General features: G+C 39.0%; 1 protein-coding gene across 1 annotated transcript; it reads left to right on the top strand.

The window, feature by feature from the left end:
- The first annotated feature begins 6,534 nt into the window (after nt 1-6,534).
- LOC138880866 (uncharacterized) lies at nt 6,535-18,427 on the top strand. The gene is made up of 2 exons (XM_070161046.1): nt 6,535-6,922; nt 18,363-18,427. The coding sequence occupies exons 1-2, from the start codon at nt 6,535-6,537 to the stop codon at nt 18,425-18,427; spliced, it is 453 nt and encodes a 150-aa protein (XP_070017147.1).
- Nucleotides 18,428-18,861: the final 434 nt, after the last annotated feature.

The following is an 18,861-nucleotide window of genomic DNA, read 5'->3' as shown; positions in this document are numbered from 1 at the left end:
TAGAATTCCCATGCAAAATGCGGATCGCACAATTCTAGTGCGGCGCAGAAGATGAAGTTGAGAGAGTTATGTTTTTGGTCCATGAAGAAATATGGACAGAACCATTATTGTGAGGCCGCAGGATGTCAAGTGCGGCCGCACTCATAATTGTGCGGTCCACAGAATAGGAGAATCAGAGAGCCTTGTTTCTGGAAGATTGAAGATGTGCAGACCGCACTATTATTGTGCGGCCGCAGGAGGCAAAAATGCGGCCGACTCAAAAATGTGCGGTCCGCATACTGAAGGCCAGCTCCAGTTTAAGTATACAACCGCACTCACAAATGTGCGGTGCTCATACTGAAGGCCAGCTCCAGTCCAAGTTCAAGTATGCAACCGCATTCAGAAACGTGTGGTCCGCACAATTAAATGTAGCGCAACCGCAATCCAATTTTATGTGACCGCAGAAAGCCCAATTGACCAGTCAATCTCAACATGCGGACCGCATACAGAATTGTGCAACTGCACAATCACCGGAGGGGCAATTTTGTCAGATATTTTCAGGTTAGTATAAATAGAACTTTTAATCATTTCTAGGTGAAGTTTTGTAAGTTTTTTTTTTGAGAGAGCACCTAAGCCATTTTTCTCTACTGTATTGGGCAACATTGTATTAGTTTAACATTTTAACATTAGATTTTCTTCCCTTAATCATTTATTATGAATTTTATCTTAGTTTCTTCTTTAATTTCTTCATTTTCTATGAGTAGCTAAATTTCTAGCTAGTGCTGTGACCCAACCCTAGTGTGGGTACTTAATGGGTGTTTGATTTAGGGCTTGTTTGTGATTGGGTTAGTTATATTTAGCCTAGTTCTTGCTGGAATTGAAGAATTAATGGTTGCAAACATTAAGTTGAGTGTGCTTACATTAGTGGTGTTTTACATAAGGGGCAATCTTATGGTACTTAGAGCCGGACTTGTGACATTCTTTTGAGAGAGATAAGCGAACTTTTTACAATCCTTGCTTCGATTGTTACATTTCTAAAGTGAGATGCTAATGGAGAGTAGAGGTGTTGGAGTTTGGGATCCACAATGACCTGCATAATAGAGTGAGCGTCCTTGATGAATAGAGTCAACTCTTGATGCTTTAGTGTCACATTAGAACTATTGGATTCAAAAAGTCAAATCATTGTTTTGTCGATAATTCATACATGTTGTGGGTAATTGTTGGTACCAATTGATGTGTGATTGATTTACCTTAGGCCAGTTGAAATAGTTCTTGTCTTGTGGAGGTTGGAATTACCTTATTTTCATGAGGGCAAGCAAAAGCTTAAGTTTCGGGGAGTTGATAAGTAGGGATTTTGACTACTTATTTGCACTCTTTTACATTCGTTTTAACTCAAAATTGCTTAAAGGTATTTCCGAAAACTAATAAAATGTGCTTTCTTGTAGGAGTATTGGAATATGAGCCAAATAAATAAAAATCAACTCAAGAAAGAGTAATTTTGGACAAGGACCAAAACAAGGCTAAAAGGGCACAATGTGGACCGCATAATATTGAGTGTGGCTGCAGAACATAAGGAAGCCTCTAATAGAATTTCCATGCAAAATGTGGACCGCACAATTCTAGTGTGGCCGCAGAAGATGAAGTTCGGATAGTTGTATTTTTGGACCATGAACAAATGCGGACCAAATCATTATTGTGCGGCCACATGATGTCAAGTGCGGCTGCAATTATAATTGTGCGGTCCACAGAATAGGAGAATCAGAGAGCCATGTTTTTGGAAGATTGGAGATGTGCAGACCGCACTATTATTGTGCGGCCGTCGGAGGCCAAAATGCGGCAGCACTCACAAATGTGTGGTCCGCATACTGAAGGTCAGCTCCAGTTGAGCTGGCCTTCATTATGTGGACCGCACATTTGTGAGTGCGGTTGTATACTTGAACTTGGACTAGAGCTGGCCTTAAGTATGCGGACCGCATATTTGTGAGTGCGGCCGCATTTCCTCCTGCGGCCGCACAATAACAGTTCAATCTGCACATCTTCAATCTTCCAAAAACATGGCTCTCTGATTGTCTTATTCTGTGTATAGCACAATTATTAGTGCGGCCACACTTGACATCATGCAGCCGTACAATAATGGTTCATTCCGCATTTCTTCATGGCTGAAAAATACAACTCTCTGAACTTCATCTTCTGTGGACGCACTAGAATTGTGTAGTCCGCATTTTGCATGGGAATTCTTTAAGACGCTTCCTTCTGTTCTAAAGCCGCACTCAATATTGTACGGTACATATTGTGCTCTTTTAGCCTTGTTTTGGTTCTTGTCCAAAATTACACCTTCTTGAGTTGATTTTCATTTCTTTGGCTCATATTCCAACACTCCTGCAAGAAAGCACATTTTATTAGTTTTTCAGAATACCTTTAAGTAATTTTGAGCTAAAACGAGAGTAAAAGAGTGCAAATAAGTAGTCAAAATCCCAACTTATCAACTCCCCCAAACTTAAGCTTTTGCATGTCCTCAAGAAAATAAGGTAATTCCCACCTGCACAAGACAAGAAATATTTCAGCTGGCCTAAGGTGAATCAATCATACATCAATTGGAACCAACAATTACCCACGACACATAGAAATTATCAACAATGCAATGATTTGACTTTTTGAGTACAATAGTTCTGATGTGACACTAGAGCATCAAGAGTTGACTATATTCATCAAAGACACTCGCTCTATTATGTAGGTCATTGTGGATCCCAAACTCCTCCTCCTCAACTCTCCATTAGCATATCTCACTTTAGAAATTCAACACTCAAAGCAAGGATTGTAAAAAGTTCGCTCATCTCTCTCAAAAGAATGTCACAAGTCCGGCTCTAAGTACCATAAGCTTGCCCCTAATATAAATCACCACTAATGTAAGCACACTCAACTCAATGTTTGCAACCATTAATTCTTGAATTCCAGCAAGAACTAGGCTAATTATCACTAACTCAATCACAAACAAGCCCTAAATCAAATACCCATTAAGTACCCACACTAGGATTGGGTCAGAACACTAGCTGGAAATTTAGCTACTCATAGAAAATGAATAAATTAAAGAAGAAACTAAGATAAAATCCAAAATAGATGATTAAAGGAAGAAAATCTAATGTTAAAATGTTAAACTTATACAATGTTTCCCAATACAGTAAAGAAAAATGGCTCGGGTGCTCTCTCAAAACAAATCTTACAAAACTTCACTTAAAAATGATAAAAAGTTGTATTTATACTAAGCTGAAAAATATCTGACAAAATTGCCCTTTCGGAGATTGTGCAGTCGCACAATTCTGTATGCGGTCCGCATGTTGAGATTGACTGGTCAATTGGGCTTTCTACAGTCGCATAAAATTGGATTACTGCCGCACTTCATTTAATTGTGCGGGCCACACATTTTTTAGTGCGGCCGCATACTTGAACTTGGACTGGAGCTAGCCTTCAATATATGGACCGCACATTTGTGAGTGCGGCTGAGTACCTTTAATTTATTTATAGAAATCATTTTATGATTTTTTATAAATCAAATAGGAACAATTGGCTATTTAAATGTTAGCACTATTTTATTTCAATTATAGCCTGATTTTGAACCCCAATTGAACCCAATTTGAAGCCCAATTACCCCGACCCAATTACAATTTGAACCGATCCAAACCCTATCCCATTAAGTCGCTCCACTTACCTGTTCAATCCAGACCGTTGATCAAAATGATCAACGGTCACCAGACCCCCCTTACCTTAATTAATCCCAAACGACCCCCTAAACCTTATCATTCCTCATAACACGCTGCCTCTAAAACCTATCCTCTCTCAAATTCTCTCTACAACGCCCTCAAACCCTAGCAGCCGCCACCCTAATCTGCCCTAATCCATGACCTTCCAAGGTCATCGGAGACCTGTATCAACCTCTCATGGCTTCTACGTGTTCATTTCTATGGTCTAATGACCAGATCCTGAAGGGGCTTGGTCAGGTCTTTGCTTGATGATTGTTCTTCGATCGTCTCTGACCTTTCTCAAGCCAACCATGGCCATTCGAGTCATACCTTTGACTCTTTTGCTTAGATCGATGGCTTTCAAGGCCTTTCTCGTCACTTGGGGTTCTTTCGAAACCCTAATCTCTAAGGTTCTTTCGATTTCTTTCAGATCTTCTTCAGATCTACATTTGCTTTGAACTTCTAAGCATCTTTCTCGAAGTTTCTTTTAAAACTCTACTTTTGAAACTCCTTATCTTTTCCGATTAGGGTTCTTGTTAAGTTATTTCAAAACGTTTCTTTGATTTTTGACATGTTTTGCTATGTTTGCTCATATCGTTCTTCTACCTGAGTTTGTATGTTAAAAGCCCTAATTTCTTTTGACTGTTTATTAGACGAATGCTTTTTTGCATGAAGTTTTATCTGATTTGTTTGTTTATCCTCTTTTAAAACTCTACTATTGTTGAAAACCCTATGGCTTTGGGCCTGAGACTGTTCGTTTAAGTATGTGACTCGATTTGAAGTTCTCTTATTCCTTTGTGTGATTCTTCTGATTCTGGGTTTCTATCATCTTTAAGACTCGATTATGCTCGAAACCCTAATTTTATTTTTATTTTTTCAAAAAGGGTTTTTCTCACCTGCTACTATGAGATCTTCACATGCTTTTGATATTCTATGTTTTCTTCACTACTGATTCAACGTGATTTGACCTACTGGACTGTCATGCTTCGAATGCTGCTATCTACTGAATTTTGTGCTACTATTGCCTGCTATTTCCTTTTGCCAATAAGCTTTGCTTCGCGTGTATAGTGTTTGTGCACTCTATTTATATGTTGAGTCTCCTTCTTTTATTGATCTTCAACCTTGTGACTGATTTCAAACTTTTCCTTTGTGTAATTCTGATTTCACTCGCTTGTTAAGGTTAAGAAACACAAATCAGCGTCCACTTATCGCCATCAGAAAAGAAGGAATACACAGATTTTCTAAAGGAATATGAGGACATATTCGCCTGGTCGTATGATGACATGACTGGTCTGAGTACATATATTGTGGCTCACTAACTATCAACCGATCTAACATGTCCGCCGGTAAAGCAAAAGCTCAGAAAGTTCAAGCCTGATATGAGTCTGAAAATCAAGGAGGAAGTCACTAAGCGGGTCAACGCTAAAGTTCTTAGGGTAGTAGAATAGTCAACATGGTTAGCCAACATTGTGTCAGTACCAAAGAAGGACGGGAAGGTCAGAGTCTGTGTCGACTACCGAGATCTCAACCAGGCCAGTCCGAAAGATGATTCCCTTTGCCAAACATACACATCCTGATTGACAATTGTGCCAAGAACGAGTTGCAATCATTTGTAGATTGCCTCGCTGGTTATCATTAGATCTGGATAGATGAAGAAGATGCTGAGAAAACGGCTTTCAGTACGCCATGGGTAATGTAACGTTACAAGATGATGTCGTTTGGGTTAAAAAATGCTGGGGCCACCTACATGAGGGCCATGACTACCATTTTCCATGATATGATACACAAGGAGATAGAGGTGTACATAGATGATGTTATCATCAAGTCCAAGAAGGCCACAGATCACAACGAAGACTTGAGGAAGTTCTTCAATAGACTGCGAAGGTACAACCTGAAACTGAATCCCGCGAAGAGTGCATTTGGGATTCGTGCTGGAAAATTACTTGGGTTTATTGTGAGTCATCGGGGAATAGAACTGGATCCATCAAAAGTTAAAGCCATTCAAGAATTGCCATCGCCAAAGAGCAAGAAGGACGTTATGAGTTTCTTGGGAAGGCTTAACTACATCAGCCGGTTCATAGCACAATCTATAGTCATCTATGAGTCAATCTTTAAGATGTTGAAAAAGGACACCACTACCAAATGGACTGATGACTGCCAAAAGGCCTTCGATAGAATCAAGGAATACTTGTCAACACCACCAGTCTTGGTCCCGCCTGAGCCAGGTAGACCTTTATTACTCTACCTTGCAGTATTGGATTGAGCTTTCAGTTGCGTTCTAGGAAAGCATGATGAAATAGGGAGGAAGGAGCAGGCCATTTATTACCTTAGTAAGAAGTTCACCCCATACGAGGCTCGGTATTCTCTGTTAGAGCGCACCTATTGTGCTCTGACTTGGGTAGCTCAGAAGCTGAGGCACTATTTCTGTGCCTATACTACATATCTCATATCGAGGATGGATTCTTTGAAGTACATCTTCTAGAAGCCCATGCCCACTGACAAGCTAGCCAAGTGGCATATCCTATTGAGTGAGTTCAACATTGTCTACATGACTCAGAAAGCAATCAAGGGACAGGCACTAGCAGATCACCTTGCTGAAAATCATGTAGATGGAGAATACGAACCCCTAAAAATGTATCTTTCTAACGAAGAGGTATCATTCATAGGAGAAGACATTGCAGAATCCTATAATGGTTGGAGAATGTTTTTTGATGGAGCGGCAAATTTCAAAGGAATTGGCATAGGAGCAGTCCGAGTATCTGAAACCGGTCAGCATTATCCGGTGTCTGCCAAACTCAGGTTCCCGCGCACCAACAACATGGCTAAATATGAAGCTTGCATCTTAGAGCTTAAAATGTCCATCGATATGAACATTCAAGAGTTGCTAGTGATCGGAGATTCAAACTTGCTTATACATCAGGTACGAGAAGAATGGGCGACAAAGAACTCCAAGATACTCCTGTATCTACATCATGTACAGGATTTGAAGAAAAGGTTCTCGAAGACAGAGTTCCAACATGTTCCTAGGGTCCAGAATGAGTTCGTCGATGCATTAGCCACCCTGTCATCCATGATACAACATACAGACAAAAATTTCATTGATCTCATTCCAGTGAAAATCCATGATCAGCCGGCTTACTGTGCCCATATCGAAGAAGAAGAAGATAGAAAGCCTTGGTTTCATGATATCGAGTATTTGGTAAAAGGTGAGTACCCAGAACTTGCAAATCCTACTCAGAAACACACACTTCGGAGATTGTCCAATAATTTCTTTCATAGGGAGGAATCCTGTATAGGAGAACTCCTAATTTGGGATTATTAAGGTGTGTCGACGCAAAGGAAGCATCCAGGCTACTAGAGGAAATTCATGCTGGGACCTGCAGTCCATACATGAATGATTTTGTCTTAGCCAAGAAGATACTCCGAGCTGGTTACATTTGGATGACTATAGAAACGAACTGCATCCAATATGTCCGAAAATGCCACCGCTGTCAGATACATGCAGACATGATAAAAGTACCTCCAAATGAGCTTAATACAACAAGCTCACCATGGCCATTCGCCGCCTGGGGAATGGATGTTATTGGACCAATCGAGCCCTACACTTCCAATGGACAGAAGTTTATCCTAGTAGCAATCGACTATTTCACCAAATGGGTCGAAGCAGCATCTTTCAGAGCAGTAACCAAGAAAGTCGTGATGGACTTTGTCCGCGACCACATGTTTGTCGATTCGGGATTCTAGAGTCAATCATTACTGATAATGGCTCCAACCTCAATAGTGACTTGATGAAAGCTATGTATGAATTTTTCAAAGATCAAACACAAGAATTCTATAGCCTACAAACCTCAGATGAATGGAGCCATAGAAGCCGCCAATAATAATATCAAGAAGATATTGAGGAAAATGATAGAGAAGCATAAACAGTGGCACGAGAAGTTATCATTCGTTCTATTAGGGTATCGCACCACAGTCCGTACATCAACCGGGGCAACCCCCTATATTCTGGTTTATGGTACAAAAGTCGTCATTCCCGCTGAGGTAGAAATCCCTTCATTAGGGATCATACAAGAAGCTGAGCTCGGCGACGCGGAATAGGTAAAAAGTCGTTATGAAGAACTAGCCCTTATAGATGAAAAAGGAATGAATGCAGTTTGCCATGGTCAACTTTATTAGAATAGAATGTCCAGAGGCTTCAACAAAAGAGTCAAGCCAAGACAGTTCACACCAGGGCAGTTGGTGTTAAAGAAAATTTTTCCTCATCAAGATGAAGCCAACGGGAAGTTCTCTCCCAACTGGTAGGGTCCATACATGGTTCATCGGGTCTTGACAGGAGGATCCCTCAAACTTGCAGAAATGGACGGACAAGTATGGCCAAAACCAATCATCTCAGATGCAGTCAAGCGTTACTATGTGTAATCTTTATGCTTTCCTATATGATGTAAATTGAACTACGCCTAACCTGATTCCAATTTAATAGGGGATACGTAGCAGCCCTATGGGTTCGGTCATAATTCAATAAAATCTTCATTTCCCCCCGCAATTAGAAACTGGGGCGGAATTTTGAGGAGGGCCCTCAAAATTCCGAAGTAACTTCAGCCAATCATCGCAAGCAACGGTCAGAAACTTCAACCCATTAAACTGGGGCAAAATTTTGAGGAGGACCCTCGAAATTCCGTAGAAAGAGAGGTTGCAATGTCTTGAACCACGTCGCAGTCGTCGGTTCATCTAAAAGTTGTTGTTTTTAATTATATATATTTATGACATATTTTTACGAAATCATGAATGTTTATTACTGAAATTGCCTTGTTTAGAAACGCTACCCCAATGATGCAAACAATATCACCAGATCAAAGCCGAGCAGATCAAGCAGAGCCAGCGGGGATACGAAATAACCTTCACCCCCTACAAAACTCACAATTTTTCTTTGAACGCAGGCACTGTGATTACGAAAACATCAGACGTACTATACACCCACGAAACAAACGTTGTTCAAGAATACAACTCTCGGAACTGTCGCACTTACTCACATTTGCCATCCATACACACCGGTGACGTTCCGTGCAGTCACAATATCGCAATCTACTATCAGCTAAGAAAGCTTTGTTACCGCTTGCCACTTTATTTCTTACATAAGGCTACCATTCTTCTGAGACTAAACATTTTCTCCATCTGCATCTCTGCATTACATAAGGATACTATTCTGCCTTCCGATACTAAACATTGTCTCCATCTGCATTTCTGCATTGCATAAGGCTTCTATTCTGTCTTCTGAGACTAAACGTTGTCTCCATCTGCATTTTCTGCATTGCATAAGGCTACCATTCTGCCTTCTAAGGTTAAGCTCTACCTCCATCTACATTTGCATGGCTGAAAGATCGCCTCATCTACATTTGCATGGCTGAAAGATCGCCACTTTATCTACATTTGCATGGCTGAAAGATCGCCACTTTATCTATATTTGCATGGCTAAAAGATCGTCACCTACTGCATTTGCATGGTCTGAAAGATCGCCAAATATTGCACCTCATGGGCTGAAAGATCACCAAATTATCCAAAGGTGTCATCGTTCGGAGGCACCATTTTCATAGCTCGAGAATACCATGTCATGGCCTGAGGACCCCTTTTAATCTTTTGCATATCATTATTCAAAGGCATCATGGTTCGGAGGCATCATCCTCACAGCCCGAGAGCATTATTTCATGGCCTGCGAATCCTTCTTTATACGCTTCATGGCCCACGACATCATGGTCTAAGGATGACATTCTAAACATCCAAAGACAATCTTCATGGTCCGACGGGAAATTGCATCATGTTTAAATTTACGCACAATATACGCTTGTATTGCTTATTTGCAGGTAAACCGACGAGCAACGACCATCTCAGCAGGAGCAATCCCGCTCCAGTTCCCGCAGCCATGTTAAACCTTAACCATTCACCCCGCCCTAGATATTGCGTCCACTATCGAAAGTCTTCGCAGCCTAAACCTCTTCGAACCATTTCGCTCGGTCAAAATTGGTCATCGTATCTTTACCCGACAACTCTTTCATCCTTCTCAGGTAAAAAGGAGCAGCTGTTGATACCCAATTTTTTCTTCTATATTTTTAGTATGCAAAATACTTTCAAAATGGCATATATATGTATGTATAAGTATGTTGAAATGTTTTATCATTTTTCCTAATTTTGAAAAGATTTTTTTAACCAATTTATTCCCCTATTTTATTCATAAAAAACCAATAATAATTCCCAAAGTTATCATTTTGGTGATTTATTTATTGGATTCTCATATAAAATATGGCTAAAATATTTTTTGCATATTTTTATAAATTGATTTAGTATTTTTAAAGCTAAATTATATATAATTGCAATATTAGCCTCTTTTAGATTTAATTGCGTTTATATCTATAAAAATTAAGTCCAGTATTTTTAATTTGATAATTATGTACTATAAATCATTTTAGTACCTTTAATATATTTATAGAAATCATTTTATTATTTTTTATAAATCAAATAGGAAAAATTGTCTATTTAAATGTTACCCCCATTTTATTTCAATTATAGCCTGATTTTGAACACCAATTGAACCCAATATGAAGCCCAATTACCCCGACCCGATCTGAATCGACCCAAACCTATCCCATTAAACCGCCCCACTTACCTGTTCAATCCAGACCATTGATCAAAATGATCAACGGCCACCAGGCCCCTCTTACCTTAATTAATCCTAAACGACCCTCTAAACCCTATCATTCCTCATAACACGTCGCCTCTGAAACCTCTCCTCTCTCAAATCCTCCCTATAACACCCTCATACCCTAGCTGACGCCACCCTAATCCACCCTAATACATGGCCTTCCAAGGTCATCGGAGACCTGTATCAGCCTCTCATGGCTTCTACGTGTTCGTTTCTATGGTCTAATGACTAGATCCTGAAGGGGCTTGGTCATGTCTTTGCTTGATGACTATTCTTCGGTGTCTCTGACCTTTCTCAGGCCAACCATGGCCATTGGAGTCATACCTTTGACTCTCCTACTTAGATCGATGCCTTTCAAGGCCTTTCTCGTCACTTGGGGTTCTTCCGAAACCATAATCTCTAAGGTTCTTTTGATTTCTTTCAGATCTGCTTCAGATCTACGTTTGCTTTGAACTTCTAGGCATCTTTCTCGAAGTTTCTTTTAAAACTCTACTTTTGAAACTCCTTATCTTTTCCGATTAGGGTTCTTGTTAAGTTATTTCAAAACTTTTCTTTGATTTTTGACATGTTTTGCTATGTTTGCTCATATCGTTCTTCTACCTGAGTTTGCATGTTAAAAGCCCTAATTTCTTTTGACTGTTTATTAGACGAATGCTTGTTTGCTTGAAGTTTTGTCTGATTTGTTCGTTTATCCTCTTTTAAAACTCTACTATTGTTGAAAACCCTATGGCTTTGGGCCTAAGACTGTTAGTTTAAGTACGTGACTCGATTTGAAGTTCTCTTATTCCTTTGTGTGATTCTTTTGATTCTAGATTTCTATCATCTCTAAAACTCGATTATGCTCGAAATTTTAATTTTATTTTATTTTTTTCAAAAAGGTTTTTCCTCACATGCTACTGTGAGATCTTCGCATGCTTTTTGATATTCTATGTTTTCTTCACTACTGATTCAATGTGATTTGACCTACTGGACTATCATGCTTCGAATGCTGCTATCTAATGAATTTTGTACTACTATTGCCTGCTATTTCCCTTTGCCAATAAGCTTGGCTTTGCATGTATAGTGTTTGTGCACTCTATTTATATGTTGAGTTTCCTTCTTTGATTGATCTTCAAACTTGTGACTGATTTCAAACTTTTACTTTGTGAAATTCTGATTTCACTCGCCTGTTAAGGTTAATTGATTTCTTTTCCTGTTTTGCCTTACTGAATCTTTTCCAAAATTGGTATATTTCTGTACTTAGACTTAGTTACTTACTCGATTGTTTTACTACTGCTTTTATGGCAACTATCAGCCTGCTTACAAATTGATTCTTTCCTTATTTTGTACTTGTCACTGCCCGTTAAGCAAGTGATCCCTTAATTAAAGGCAATCACTTGTATAATTGATTCTGAATTGTGATTGTTTCCATGTTTGTAGCTTATTACTTCTCTTTTACCCATTTTCAGAAAGCTATAAATACCCTGTACTTCTTTTCTTTCAAACACACAAACACAAGGCATAAAACACTTGGATTCAGACACACACACTCCACTAAAATCTCTCTTTTTCTCTGTTTTTACTTGTATTGCTGCCTTACCTAGCTTGTTGAAAGCCAAGGCTAGGCTATGGGAAGTTTGCTTATTTTTCCTGCATTTGCATCTTTACTGGTATGTTCTAATTTATCTTCTGCATCAACAACAACATGCTTCTCTACTGTTTCTTGCATTCTTGTTTGTCTCCTATTTGTATTTATCCAAGTTCCATTATTAAGCATGCTGTAATCTGCCCTTTCCTGATTCTGAGTTAATGTTTTTGCCATTACTTATCATGACTTGTAAATCTTAAACCCCCACCCCAATGTGTTTAATACTTGTGTTTGGTTTGGGGCATGACAACATTGGACAATGATGTGCATGACCCAAACCTGATTCCTCTGGGATCATAACATCCATGTTTCCTCTAGATGTTGTGTGTTATGATTGTTTTATAATCATGTCAGCACCTTCTATTGTTGTACATGCCCAAAACTGATCCATGCCTAAGTGCATGGGCTCCTCGCAATGGATTCCCAACCCTTGACCTCCCTTTGTATGAAGTTATTAACTCTATGTGTTATTGATTACTGTCTCTCTATCACCCCTTACCCTCTCCTTTGTCCCTTTAGTTTTGAAACTCTGTTCCTGCACTTTCAATATCTTCTTAGAAATTAAATTCTGCCCCCCCCCCTGTGTGAGACTTGCCTTGGGACCCATGAGCTCCCTCTAAACTTGGACAAATAAGGGCTGGCACTTCCACACTGCACTCATTTCTATTCTGGTTATGTAACTTGGGTGTGAGCATTGCCCGGGGTCCTATTAAGACCCTTAGGGAACTTTGACACACTCAAGTCTGAGAAAGGCTTTGAATCAATGGCATTTGAGGTGGTTTATTCCATAACTCAGAGAGGAAGTCAAGAGTCAGGCTTCCTCTGGTTGTAACTTTTCTTTGAACTTTTTTGATCTATTTCATTATTTCTGGTCTGTAATAATTTATAATAAACACTTGGGGCCAGCTAGTGAAAAGGGTTGGGAAACCATGTAAGCTCAAGGGTAGAAAGCATGTCTATAGGACTGTTTGTTTTATTCTGCGTGTTCAATTCTGCATTTTAGACACCATGTCTATAGGGTTATCTTAATTTCTTCATGGTCAATTTCACATCTAGATAACTCTACCTATAGGACTTATTTAAAATTCTGCATGCCACTTAGATATCATGCTTTAGGTTTTAAACGGCTATAAGTAAGTATCATGTTCATGATGTTGAAATCATTCAATGTTAGATATCATGCCTATAGGTATTAAAATCAGCAACATTAAATACCATTGCCTATAGAATATGGAGTTAGTCTAATTTAATCAGTCTATTCTGAACCGGTTTTAAATAACCTAATTCCCTTATTTAACGAGGTTTAGCAAGCATGCCTATAGGATTTCAAACAATTCGTTTTGAGTTATTACTGTTTCACAACATTCTGAATCAATTATATATCATGTCAATAGGACCTCATCTAACACTTAGGTAAGCCTTAGAGTAATAACCATAAAATTGAATCCACTTTTGTTAATTGCTACAACCAGCAAGCAGGCCTGACTCATACCTCTTATCTGAGTTATGTAATAAACTGATCTGCCTCAATGATCAAACTCCCCTCGTCTTTAGTATTTTAATCAGACCTAAAAGTATGTGCAAGTCATGCTATTTATGTATTTTCGTTTGAGGAGGTGTACATGGGCCTTTATCTGTTTATATGCTTCCCCCAACATGCAGTATATGTGTTTTGTATGTCGCTTTAGATTTTTACCTTTTGAAACCAAAATCAGCCTAATATCCCCCCCCCTTTAGGAAATAGTAGTCCTAAGCTCCTCCGGGACTGGTAGGAATGGGACGGGTAATAGCATGCAATAGTGATCGAGACGAATCCGCGCTTTAAATACCTTAACGGGGTGGGATGGGTAGATATAGATGTGATGACAGGTGCGCTAATACCACGTATATCCCCTCTTTTGAGGAGTGTCATACCAGGTATCACATTGTTGTGATCCATATTAAATATAAACCTAGGACCCCTTCCCTTTTATTTGAAAACTTCTTTTCAAAACTCTTCTTTTAATTATCCCTTCTCTTGTGTGTTTAATCTAAATCCCTTCTTATGTGAGTCTTATCTATTTACTTGTTAATTGCACAAATCACAATAAACTGTCTGGCCGGTAACCACACTGGTGGATCCTGAGGGGTGCCTAACACCTTACCCTTAGGATAATTTCAAGCCCTTACCCTATCACTGGTTATTCAATCGAACTTAGAATTGAACCCTATTGGTGTCCTAATTAACCTTAAACCATTAGGTGGCGACTCTTCAAATGCAAAATCCAGTTCCAAAAGGAACGAGTTGTCCCAATCAAATGTCATAAACCCGATTTTACGAGAAAAAGGGGGCGCGACAGAGATTTTGACTAATTATTTGCACTCTTTTACTTTCGTTTTAGCTCAAAATTGCTTAAAGATATTCCTGAAAACTAATAAAATGTGCTTTCTTGTAGGAGTGTTGGATTATGATCCAAAGAAATGAAATCAACTCAAGAAGGAGTAATTTTGGACAAGGACCAAAACAAGGCTAAAAGGGCACAATGTGGACCGCACAATATTGAGTGCGGCCGCAGAACATAAGGAAGCCTCTGACAGAATTTCCATGCAAAATGCTGACCGCAAAATTCTAGTGCGGCCGCAGAAGATGAAGTTCAGAGAATTGTATTTTTGGGCCATGAAGAAATGCGTACTGAACCATTATTGTGCGGCCTCACTCATAATTGTGCGGTCTACAGAATAGGAGAATCAGGGAGCCATGTTTTTGGAAGATTGAAGATATGCAGACCGCACTATTATTGTGCGGCCGCATGAGGCGAAAATGCGGCCGCCTCACAATGTGCAATCCGCATACTGAAGGTCAACTCCAGTCCAAGTTCAAGTATACATCCGCACTCACAAATGTGCGGTCCACATACTGAAGTCCAGCTCCAGTCCAAGTTCAAGTATGCGGCCGCACTCAGAAATGTGTGGTCCGCACAATTAAATGAAGTGCGGCCGCAATCCAATTTTATGGCTAGTTCTCCCTTAAATGTTATCACATTAATGCATAAAGAACTAAATACCTCACTAAATGTAAATATGACAAATGAAGGGACATCAATAGGCATAAACATGTAACTCTATCATATATATAAAGTCGTAGTGAATAAGAATGTCACGAACTGAATAATGGAGCACAAGGAGACATGGCTTAGATTTATCAAACACATGGAGCATGTGAGTTCTAATAAAATTCCCTACTAGAAGAATAAGCCTCAACTCACCTCAAGACGACAAGCTTAACTTCCACTTCACACCTCCTTCAAGCAATCCTGAACCCCAATTTCACAATCTACATGATAAACCGATTTAACTTACATCAATACGTGCCTAAAGCTTGCAACTTTATTCCCATTAATTTAGGAGCCTTGGTTCAAATCCTCTAATCTGTGAATTTTTCCTCTATTACGTGGGAACTAAACTTACTCATTTAATTCTTTTACAATACAATGGGTACAATCATCCTTAATAATATTATCAATAATACATTATATCACCCAGTCAAAGATTTCATCTTTTTCACTAATTCAAACCTTCATTATCAATTTCTCTCTTTACCACTCAAATCTCAACTCCTGTTTGCAACTACTATAACTAATCTCTAATAGAATAGACAATTTAATATGATAGAAATGAGGAAAAACTAAAAGGAAGAAGGAATTTCTTACAGTTTGTTTGTTCGTGGAAAGAATGGAAGCAGCGAAAAGGAAAAACTTTATGCTGCCTTAAGCTTTGGCCGAAACAAGAGTTTTTTTTTTGGCAAGGAGGATAAACTTTTATTCAATACTAAGTAGCATAGTTACATGGCATGGTCCTCCCATTAGGAGCAGACGAAGGCATACCATTAGAAGTAGCATTACAACCAAAAGTGAACATTACAAGGGTGCCCAGCATAACCAAATAATTTAACACAATAGTATTGGTGGTGGTAGTCCTAGTAATAGTGTTTCCTTCTGAATCCGCTCGCACAACTTCTTTAAGGTAGTTAGGAACTTCAAGATATAACTGCTTATGATAGACATTGTCTTGCTGAATTCCCTGTTGCGCCATATCATGCGCTATGTTGTTGCCTTCCTTGAAAATGTGTAGGATGGGTGGATTCCCCAACATCTTCATCTAGTACCTGCATTTACAAAGAAGTGAATTATAGAGTGGTGAGTAGTTTGATTCAATTAGTGATGGTATAGAGGCAGAGTCTGTCTCTATTTGCAAATTTATGAATTGGTCGGTTACTGCTAGTTCTAGGCCTTGGCATAATGCCTCAAGCTCAATGTATAGAGGAGAAGGACCAGTAGTTGCTTTACTAAACCAAGAATCCAGTTCCCAGTCGAGTCTCTGAATACCTCACCTATCCCTCCTTGCTCAAATCTACCCTTAAAGGCCCCATCTATATTGAGTTTCAATTGTTGTATAGTAGGGGGTTCCCATTTGGTAGCAACTTGTAAGGGTCTATCGAGTTTGTTGCAGTTGATATTACTGCAATGCAAATATTCTATATCTCTTGAGATAACATGATTACTATCCACTGAGTTACAAAGATTGTGGAAGGTGTTTCTATTCCTATTTAGCCAGAGAAGTTAAAGAGTGAAGGACAAAAGACAATCCCATGTCAAGGAAGGGTATATGGGGTGTGGTTTTTGTTTATATAGACTATCTAGCCAATGGGTGGAAAGGGTATCAACTAATTGAATGATTACATCTAGAGCTTCCCATAACTGCTTTGCTATTGGGCACAATAGGAAAATATGTTGAGATGTTTCCTCTACGGTAGGGCAAACTGGGGAGTACAAAGAAGTGGCTATTCCAATGTGATTCAAGAAGTTTTTTGTAGGTAATCTATCATGGTAGCATTGCCAAAGAAAATATTTAAGCTTATTCCAATTTTTTAATTTCCAGAGCTAATGAAAATTCTTACTTTGGGTGTGGGTTGCATTAGCAGTAATAAGAGGGTACACGAAAGTTGTGGTAAATATACCAATAGTGGTTGGTGCCCAAATTGGAGTATCAGTGTGGTTCTCGTTAGTAGTGGGTTGAATAGAGTGGATTTGAGTTAGAATATGGGGAGGAAATTCATAGGATAGTCGTGATAGGTCTCATGTCCCATTGTAGAAGATATTAGAAATCTTGAGGGCGGACTCTTGGTGTGGTAGGGGACTGTCGATCATACTCCTTAGGCTTTTTATGCATGGTATCCAGTTTGCATGCCAAATATCTATGTGGGAACCTTCTCCAATATGCCATGCAGTAGCATATTTACAAATGGTCTATCCTGTGAGGATATTTTTATATGAAAGAATGTGAAGTATTTGAGTATCGACCATTGTATTTGGAGTTAAGCAAGGTTGCCCAGATAGTGGTGGGATGGTTAAAAAATGCCAAGTGAGGCTTGTAAGAGCCGCTTTATTCTTATCCAAGGATTTTCGTATCCCCAGACCCCCATCCTACTTAGGCAATGATACAGTATCACATTTTATATAATTAATCTTTTTGGATGTAGGAGAACTTCCCCAGAGGAAATCTCGTTGAATTTTGTCAATTTGCCGGTGTGTTTTTGGGCAACATGGTGTATTGCATGATGTGATTAGGGAGAGCATTGAGGGTTATTTGAATGAGAGTAGCTCTCCCTGGTAGTGATATGAATTGAGTTTTCCAACTATTAAGTCTTTTGTTGAGGTTGTCAAGGATGAAATTGTAGTCCCTTGGTTTAGGTTTGGTACTCAGAATTGGAAAACCTAGGTATTTCCCAAAGGTGTCACTAATTTTGATATTTTGGATGGCAGACATTGAAATTCTTTGAGAATTTGAGCAGTTATTAGAAAAGAGTAGTTTTGATTTTGAATGATTAATTTGTTGCCCTGATAATCTACTGAAGTAGTCAAGACAATGTTTGATTGTGGAAGCATATTTCTCTTTGGCTGCAGCTATTAAGGTTAAATCATCCGCGAAAAATAAATGGGAAATAGGTGGCCTCTTGGGGCTTATTTTAATAGGATCCCAAGAGTTAAATCAACTTGGTGATTGATAAGGGTAAATAGTAATTCAATACAAAGGATAAATATATATGGTGACATAGGGTCAACTTGTCTAATGTCCCTAGATGGCTTGAAGAACTCCGTTTGAGATCCATTGACCAGGACAACAATACTAGAGGTAGTAATGCAAGACATGATGAGTTTGGTAATTTTAGGTGGGAAATGGAAATAGTGGAGGGCTCTACGAATAAAGGACCATTCCAAGCGATCAAATACTTTTTCCAAATCGATTTTAAGGAGCATTTCCCTTATTCCCTTTTACTTTCTTATAGTGGTGGATAATTTCTTGAATGATAATGGCATTATCAGCCGCCCATCATCCTTTGAGAAAGCTTGATTGAAAAGGGCCTTTGAGGGATATCTAAAAAGGGTTTTAGACGGTTGACAATGATTTTGATAATAACTTTATAGGAAGTATTACAAAGTCTAATCGGCTTGAAATTTTTTAGCTCGTTGGCATTAGGGAATTTGGGTATCAAACAAACGAAAGTGGTGTTAATCTGTTCAAGGATGGTGAGGTTATCAAATACAGAGTGACATTTGTCGTAGATTGTTCTATGGACAATGTGCCAATACTTTTGATAAAAAAGGGTGTATTCCATCTGGGCCAGGAGCTTTAAAATGTTTAAACGAGAAAATAGCCCTAGTAATTTCATGATTGTGCAGTTGTTTATCCAATACTGACAAATCAGTAGCACTGGATGAGACTGGGGAAGTATGGGTGGGTAGCCAATTTGAGAATTCGTGGCTTGTTTGATAGATGTTGTGGAA

The sequence above is a fragment of the Nicotiana sylvestris genome, chromosome 11 (assembly GCF_000393655.2).
Source record: "Nicotiana sylvestris chromosome 11, ASM39365v2, whole genome shotgun sequence".
NCBI classification, from domain to species: Eukaryota; Viridiplantae; Streptophyta; class Magnoliopsida; order Solanales; family Solanaceae; genus Nicotiana; species Nicotiana sylvestris.
Note: the sequence above shows the minus strand (reverse complement) of the source record. Positions and strands in the feature narration are given on the sequence as shown.